This window comes from Nipponia nippon, unplaced genomic scaffold (assembly GCF_047370975.1).
Source record: "Nipponia nippon isolate SJK-2023a ecotype South Korea unplaced genomic scaffold, ASM4737097v1 scaffold_2, whole genome shotgun sequence".
In the NCBI taxonomy this organism is placed as follows: domain Eukaryota; kingdom Metazoa; phylum Chordata; class Aves; order Pelecaniformes; family Threskiornithidae; genus Nipponia; species Nipponia nippon.
The window spans coordinates 53330231-53339594 of record NW_028262336.1 but is presented as its reverse complement, the minus strand read 5'-3'; the positions used below and the strand labels follow the sequence as shown (position 1 = coordinate 53339594).

Here is a 9364-nt window from a genome sequence, read left to right as displayed (position 1 = left end):
CGCCTCATAGCACAATGTCTTTGAATATGTTTTTGACCTGGGTTTTGCTCCTGTGAGTGCAAAGATTTTCCCTCCATAATTACTGGTTTTACATTTTTGCTAAGGGCAAGTGGAAGACTTGACTCTTCTGTTTTCTTTTCCTTCATTTGAGTGTTTGGTTCTAGATGGTTTATACCACGGGTTGCTTCCTTGTCTCCAGCTCCTTTCTTCTACCATTTTGTTTTTCTCCATTAAATAATGCACTCTATTCTATTTTTTGAATCAAAGGAACCTTGGATATTGACAATGATCCTGCTAATATTTTGCTTCATGTTCCAGTTTCACATTGCAGATATTCTGGGGAAAGAGCTGCAAAGAGAGAGGTTAGAACTGAAATGCTTTCTCCCTGCTGAGGCTTGTTTTAATCACAAGAACGAGCCAACTCCTAACATTTTGAATATGATGGCTTAGAGCCCGTAGGTCAAAGGGCTGAAGAACAGAAGAGACCAACAACCTTTCTTATGCTACCCCCTGCCCTCTAAAATCTACTTTTTTTGTTGCACTGAGCTACCTGGTGTGGACACAGCCATTGGCACACTGAGCGGGGCAGGATCCTCAGCTCTTGGAAGTTTTGGTATGGGTTTGAGTTCTTGTCCTCCTTCTGTTCTCCACTTTAATAAGGCAATTAGACCCACAATTTGTGAAGTGTCCGCCAAAGGGGATGTTAACATAAAGTGTTGATGATAGTCATGTTTCTCTTGAGACAGAGAAGCGTTCTGACAGGGCTTCTTTTTCCCCACTCCAGTTTTTCCATTTATTTCCACTAATTTGGCAAAAAAACCAGTTCTACCCTCTCAATGTCAAAACACAGTAAGTTCAGTGAAGTTACCAAGTAGTAAATTAGAAACAAAGAAATGGAAACAAATTAATTAGGGAAATAAGGTTTCTATTTTTTGTTTTTTCTTTTTTTTTTTTAATTTATTTTTTTGTTTCATGTTATTCTAATATTAAAATATTAGAAACAAATAAATTTTTCATATGGCCCATGGAATTGTGGTGTTCAGTGCCTAGCTAGTGTTTTTGGTGTCTAAATTTATCAAGATATATATAAAAAAAAGTGGATTTCTGTACGGATAACCATTATCTAGAGGTAGTAATAAAGCAGAAAAATTCAAGCTTCATTCTCTAATTATTAAAGATATGGATGATTTTAATGCAGGGGAAAATAATTTTATTTCTTCTTACGATGAAGTTTCTTGCAATTTTTCCTAATTTATCTAGTTTGGCTTCTGACGAAGACATTTTTTGGAATATATGCAACATGAGCTTGATTCTAGGCAGAGGTTTCTATGGTTTAACTATAGCATTCTTTAGAAAGACATCTAATCCAAATGAGGAACAAACATCTCAGCCTTTTCTGATCTTTATTTGTAGAAGGCAAATGCTAAGCTTCACAGGAGTCAGACTGCATTTTGAAATTAATCCTGTTCCAATGTAATGAATTTTCACCTTAATATATTTGATGAAACTCCTGTTTATGTATATCTTTGCAACCTGGAAATTCTACCAAGATTAATTCCATTGGAGTTCCAATAAAATGTAAAACCTAATTCACTTGTGAGGCAGAAAGGAATTTAAGTTCCAATACACTTTATACATCACTAACTTGCCTTTTTTGTTTGGGTTTTTTTTTTTAATATATTTTCATGGCTGAATTTAGTTCCATCTTGCTGCACTTACCCTACATTCCCTTGGTAAAAACTTGGTCATGAAGGTTTGCCTTTATTTTGTGGAGGCTGGAATTCTTCTCAGGGTATGCCTGAAGCACACGTTCCCTATTGAGCCAAATAAAACTAAACATATCCTTCAAATTAAGCTGGTGCTTACTTTCTATGCTTAATAAAAATGAATTAAGCATGCACTTAAGTATTTGTTGGGATTGAAGTCTGCTTGCTGAGATGGAGATGACAGGATTTTTAAGATTATTACAGATGAAGAACTTAATTTTGTGTACTCTTTTGATTTCTCATTCAGTCAAAGAGAAAAGCTAACGACAGCACCGGTACGTACTTTAATAACAGTCAAATGGTTCAGCACAGGACCAGGAAGTTGGCCAACAGCAAGCAATAAAGTACATGGAAGGGAATTTTCCTAAAAAGAGGGAAAAGTTATACCATATGGCTTAGGTTCACTGATTTCAGTTTGGGGCAATAATCCCACTGACAACTGTCAGGTGGGATACTAAATGCATGGAAGAATAACTGTATGGATTTACTGTTGAGTTAAGAAGTAATAGTTTTCTGACTATGAATTCTCAGCAAAAGATAAGGCTATTAAATTAGAATTGCAGGATATGCTGATCTCACCATGGTGGTCATGATAAAGTTAATTCTGATTTTGTCAGTGATATATTTATTAATGTCTCTACATCTTTAAAAAGAAAATTCAAGACTTTGATGACAGTTCCTTCAAAGTAAACTGCAAATGAGACATGCTTCATTTTTATTTTTTGTAAAACTCACCAGTTAAATAAATATATGCAAAACTTTGAAAAAGTTACTAATTACAGCTTATTAAAGCTTGTTCTACCTAGTAGCTTCCCTGTTGGAATTCAGTAATTATGAAAGAAGGGGATCCTAACACACACCTGTTTTACACTTGAAAGCTCAGAATTATTGCTCTACAGTAACACTTTGTGTTATGTAACATAAGTCAAAGGAGGAATTATACAGCAATATGTCTCTTATCTTGTCTGGAAAGATGAGAAATGGAATTCATATTGGATGGGATGGGTTGTTGTCACTGTACTAATGACTGCAATATCCATGGGCCTAAAGAAGTAACATAATATGCAAAATACCTACACTGAAACAATATTTATCCTTTTTTCAAAAAAATGCTTCCAGATCCTTAGATAAAAAGCATTTAACTGCAAACCATTATACTATATGTACTAAAAACTTCTGGACCATCTAGCTCATATTTGACTGACCATATGAAATAAAATTTTCTTAATTTTTTGAGGTATGAACAGACTACAGTAACAGAAAAGAATAACAGTCTACATGAAAGATGTAAAAGTTTGGGTTTTTTTTTAAATCCAGGAGGAAAAAAATGTAAGGAAACTCACTCTGAATACTGAAGGGTCTATGATTCATTAATTTTTCTTCCTGACAAAAAAATCTTAAACCTAAAACAGTTAAACACCAGAAATGCCTAGAAAAGATTTTTATGAGGAAGATCACAGATAAAAAGATGATATTTAAAAAAATGAGGTCAGAGAAGTCTTCTCATAATACATGGAAATTCTCGAATTTGACATATTTCACGCTCCTTGTCTTTTATGGAGTTTGATATTTTACCAAGATTTTGGGGTACCTTATGGACATTCAATTAGAAATTTAGTTTTTTAAATGCTGATTACAATCATTCATTTTATAAAACAGTCATAAACCCTACATAATATAGCTTTCTTTAGAGAAAGTAAAAGACATTGCTTTCACCATGCCATACATGTACTTGTGGATTCCACCAAAACCGGTCTACATGTCTAGCATTTTCTAAAGAGACCCTTACCCCTGTCCTGATGAGATGCTAGAAACAGACAGAAGTAAGAGGGACAGATGACAACAGAAACATTTTGTGGAAATTAATTATGGTAGCCAGGAAAATAAATTTTAAGTATTTAAATAAACCAAAACTACCATTTCTTTATTTTAAAAATAGATAGCAAAACTCTCTGTAGGGAACTTGGCAAAAAAAGGGCTCAAGAAAGAGGTAAGAATGGAAAAGTAAGGATGGCCTACAGAAAACTATTTGGATACGAAGGAGTTAAGGCTATAACTTTATCAGAATTGAAGCAGGGAGAGACAGGATGGATTCATTTCACGAGAATGAAAGGGAAAGCTACATGGCAACATGGAAAATGAGAAGAATATAAGGAAATGAAAGAAGGAAGATGCAAAGCATTTTGGTTAAATTGTAGGATCACATAACCTTGTATAGCTCCTAGCAGGTGATCACCATGCCAAAAAAGATAATGACGGAATTACAGAATAATGGAGGTTGTAAGGGACCTCTGGAAGTCGTCTCAACCCCCAAGAAGAGAACAAAATAAGACAACACAGGAAGTACAACAAAACCCCCACAAATAACTGCAAAAAAAATGACAACACGATAGAAAAGGGAATAGATGGGCAAATGCAGGATGAGGAAATGGACAAACATGTTGACAGTGATAACTGTATCAAAAACAATGTAATGGGATAAAAGCCAATCTAGAACAGATTTCTGGTTAAGATCTAAACAGTAAGTCATTCAAGTGGAAACAGAACAAGAAGCTTCCAATGCAGTTACAATAAATTGTCTAAATAGTTTCATAATATTCCCAGAAAACATTATGATGTGTAGAGAACAAGGCTGGATTCACTTCACAAGATGAAACACTGCTTTAATTTAGCATTTATCACGAGGACAAATCATAAACATTCCAGTCAATTTTCAAAGGTACTGTGTGGAAGACTTGTTGTTAACAGGATTTTTGTGCTCTGGTTTTGAGGAAGAGAGGAAAAGATGCAAATCAATCATAAAACCATAACAAAACTTCATTCGACTCTCCCAATCTCCAGTCAAGTGCATGTTCGTAGACATTAGGCATTAATCATATGCTGGTAAACCAAACAGTTCTGGTTTGAAATCCTCCATGGAGTTCAGCAGTAGTGTTGCCTCCTTTTTAAGATCTGGATTTAATTTTTCATCTGGAACCATAACCACTTGCATTCCTGCTGCCAGGGCTCCTTTGACTCCAAGTGGTGAATCTTCAAACACAAGACACTGAGAAACAAGGAGGTGAGGGGAAAAAAATAAAGAATAATGTTACTATGAACTTTTAATCTTTTATTTTAAAAGAAAGAATGATCCTGCATAAAACTTAGTAGGAAAGCTAAATTCAATTCCTGGCTTAGACACCCCTAATTAGAACAAGGGCAAACCTCTCAGTTGGAACATCTGCATGGTAATTAACATTAAATTCATTTCAATTCAAAAAAACATCAACACACATGCTTAAATCCCAGCAACTGGTTATCCAGATGTTCCTAAGTGATTTGTTTTATAGGGATGGGTTTAAGCACAAGCTTAAAGTAAAGTTAAGCAAGTGCTTAAATACCTTTATAATCAGGCAATTTAACTCTTTAAGACCAACTTTACAACCTGCAAAATGGTAAAAACAGTGCTTTCACCTACAGGTGTGGCATTTGCTACATACGCTAGAAGGGTAAGACTACACTACCTAGGTCAATATTAGGACTTTGGATGGGTGGAGAGTAAGACAGAAGGCACTTGTCAGAAGAGTGCTGTCGAATTCATGCTCTATTTGCTTAATTCTTCCAAAGCAATAGTGAGAAAGAAAATCAGCAATTATGTTGGATGGTTATGTTTAGAGAAGAGACAGTTCAGTCAGGTAAAAGTTCCATGTCTTACAATAGTCACAATCATTCAAGACCACAGTTTGGAAGCAAAGTTGTTAAAAATAATCAATACATTATTTACGTGAATTTTGTAATTTAACATCAGAATATTGAATAATGAGTATATAACATAAATAAATATATGACAAATTATCTAGTCTGAACTTTTATATAATAAAAGATAATGCTTCTGGAGTTCATTCCAGAATGTATATAACAAAGCATCTATTTCCTGACATTATCCAGTCTTGAGTTTGAATTTTTGGTCATGAAAAATCCAAAGCAACCTTTGGCATTCAACCATAAGAAAAATTCTGACCTATGCTGACAAGTGGTTTCTAACACTTCTGCAATTCAGACTGCATTTCTTAACAATATTATTAGTTATTATTATTATTAACAATATTATTAGTTACTACTACTAATACCAAAATTACTGCCACCAGTAATTTTGGTAATTCAACACAGATGTTGGGATGGCTACTGCAATTTTCCTCACACCCTTCAGACAGTACAACTCTCCCTTATCACAAATTTCTCTGTCAGGCATTAAGCCCTTCTCTACAGTCATTATCAATCTACCAAATCCCTTCCTACATACCCAGGATGGATTTTCTTATCCTTTTCTTCACAGTACAATACACTGTGGCAACTAATACTGAATGGGTAAGAGTAATGATTTGCTAAACCTAGTTTAACTTTTGACTGAATGCAGATATGACACACTGGGAGAACGTACAACAGCATACTGCATCTTTTAGGCTCCCTAACACACAACTGTTTTACCAGGGAAGATTAAGGATGCACAACGTTCGTCTGTTCTGGCTGTGCTCTAAGAGAACCAAGTTGCAACCTGCAAAAACTTTACTATGTTCAAAGAAAACATTTTTGCAAGATGTAGAATCATAAAATCATAGAATGGTTTGGACTGGAAGGGACCTTCAAAGATCATCTAGTTCCAACCCCCCTACCATAGGCAGGGACACCTTCCACTAGACAGGTTGCTCAAAGCCCCATCCAATCTGGCCTCAAACACTTCCAGGGAGGAGGCATCAACAGCTTCTCTGGGCAACCTGTTCCAGTGCCTCACCATCCTCATAGTGAAGAATTTCTTCCTTATATCTCATCTAAATCTACCTCTTTCAGCTTAAAGCCATTACCCCTTGTGTTATTACTACGTGCCTTTGTAAAAAGTCCCTCACCAGCTTTCTTGTAGACCCCTTCAGGTACTGGAAAGCTGCTATAAGGTCTGCCTGGAGCCTTCTCTTCTCCAGGCTGAACAACCCCAACTCTCCCAGCCTTTCCTCATAGCAGAGGTGCTCCATCCCTCTGATCATCTTCGTGGCCCTCCTCTGGACCCGCTCCAACAGGTCCATGTCCTTCCTGTACTGAGGACTCCAGAGCTGGAAGCAGTACTCCAGGTGAGGTCTCACCAGAGTGGAGTAGAGGGGCAGAATCACTTCCCTCGACCTGCTGGCCACGCTTCTTTTGATGCAGCCCAGGATACGGTTGGCTTTCTCGGCTGCAACTGCACATTGCCAGCTCACATTGAGCTTCTCATCTACCCATACCTCCAATTCCTTTTCCTCAGGGCTGCTCTCAATCCATTCTCCCCCCAGCCTGTATCTGTGTTTGGGATTGCCCTGACCCATGTGCAGGATGTTGCACTTGGCCTTGTTGAACTTCATGAATTAAATGTCTGCATTGTATATACCCATCTGTATCAGAGACTGTAGAAGAGGAAGAGGTAATTAACCCTTTCTTTCTGCTTTCCTTTCTTTTTAAAATATTGATTCTTCCCTGTCAACATGTCAGCCACCACTTGGAGTCTGCCAAGAGAAAGTAAGAGGTGCTTTCTACCTTTCATGTGATAAAATAAAACTTAATTAATGATTTTTAGTGAGCCAACAGAATCCCACCAAACTCTTTTGTGCTCATTTCCTTTATACAATCACTGAACTCCAGTTTGAACAATGCGGTATTTTCAAATGTTGCTCATTATCACTATTACTAACTACAAATATGTAACCAGCTGATCCTGCAAAGTTTGGAACAATTGCTATTAGAACAGAAGCGGGGTTCTGCCTATAGGTTTTGTTCTTAACAATACCTAAGTTTGTGACCCTAAGCACTCTGAGGAATCTGAGGACAGTAAATGAAACCCTGACAGGCTCTGCCTTTTGAAGAGTAAGCTTAAATGTTGCACAGAACAGCATTATCAAGGTCTTTCAGAAACCTTTTCTAATCCAGGCCATACAAAGAAATGTACTTCACTGCTCTGCCTTGAAAGACCTAATTGACTTCCATGATGTCACTAAGCTTACTGTATGAGAGGATCCACTGATTATGGAAGGCAATATGCATAATGAAAAGCTTAACTAATTCCCTGGAACTAGAAGCAATTAAAACTCTTAATTACCAAAGAAGCCAGGCAAATGACCCATAATTACAGTGGCTTTAATGTTACAGGAAATAAGTATGCTAGGTCTTCCTCCAGTCTTTCTTGCTACTGACACTTATTGTCAACAACACACCAATGTTCTTAATGGACGATGAAAGGTTTAGAGAGGTTCACATACAAAATGGATTTATTAACTTTGCTGCACGGACATATTATAAACTGCTCACTGTCCTGGCCCACCCACATGCTAAGTTTAGAGATATGAAAGCAGCCAAGTTCTTCCCCATTTTGCATAAGTATTGCAACACCAGCATCACTCCAACTGAGAGAGACAGATGAGATTTATACAGACTTCAGCTGAGATTCTGGCTGCTTCTCTGCATTATTTCTAAAACTTGTGTCACTGATCAATACTACTGCTATGAGATCTCTCAAAAGGTCATACTAATATAGGACAGTTTTCACTTTGGAATGAACTAGATGCTTAAAAAAGTAAAGTAGTAAAGCACACTAATTTATATTTCACTCTATGAATCTAGAAAAAAAAATTAATCACTTAACCAAAGGAAGGAATAATAAAATCACTGCAGCACCTCATTACCTCACCTTCCTACATGAAATTTAAGAATATAAGAAAAGAGCATTAGTTAGGCCCTTCGTATGTACAGCAGGCCCTCTCCAACCTATATACTATAAATGCCTGGATGGAATATTTATGCAACTAACAAGCATATCCATCAGTGTTATTGCTATTAGTCATAACCACAAAGTCTGGAAGGATAAAAGATTAAAATCAGTTTTGAAATTAAGATATTTAAAAACCTGTGAAGATAATATATATGCACAGGGAGTGCTTATCGAACAAATATCCTTGATCACATATGACACTACCATATCAACTCTAAAACAGAATGAAGGATGAGACTAAAGATGGTGTAATTTATACACATAAAAGTCGTCTGCAAATTAAACACTACCATCTATTGTTTTAGAAAGAAAGAATGAAAAGAAAATTTTCATCATCTCTACCATGGGTAAATATAGCCTCAAATTCTTTCACATTGTATTAGAAAAATCTTCTGTTTGCTGGTTCTGGTCTGGTCTGGTCTGGTTAGGCCCTTAATCTCAGTGAAAACATTTGCAGACACGGGGACTAAACCACACATTTTAGCACTTTGTCTTTGAAACTTACCGGTACAAGTATCGAGTATTTCATTCCTTTGATAAAAAGAGTGAGAAGAAAAGGAACTGAGTATTTGTTAACTCCTTCCTTTTCTTCCCTAAATATTTTCTTTTAATATACTATTAAATATATTATGATTATAATATATTATAATATAATATATTACAATAAATTAATATATTAAAAGAATATGATAATATAATAATATAATATAAATATATATATTTAATATATTATTATTATTACATTGTATTCCCCACATGCTCCATGGGAAACAGCTACTATGGAATTAATAAGAAAATATTAAACTTCAGTTTTCATTTTTTTTCTGTT

General features: G+C 35.8%; 1 protein-coding gene across 1 annotated transcript in view; it reads right to left on the bottom strand.

The window, feature by feature from the left end:
• Positions 1-1386: 1386 nt before the first annotated feature.
• The window catches only part of PUDP (pseudouridine 5'-phosphatase), a 77114-nt gene continuing 69136 nt past the window's right edge, over positions 1387-9364 (bottom strand). Inside the window, exon 4 of the mRNA XM_087757029.1 lies at positions 1387-4812. Coding sequence (XP_087613155.1) covers positions 4636-4812 — 177 coding nt within the window. The 3' untranslated portion in view covers positions 1387-4635. The remainder of the gene's footprint in view (positions 4813-9364) is intronic.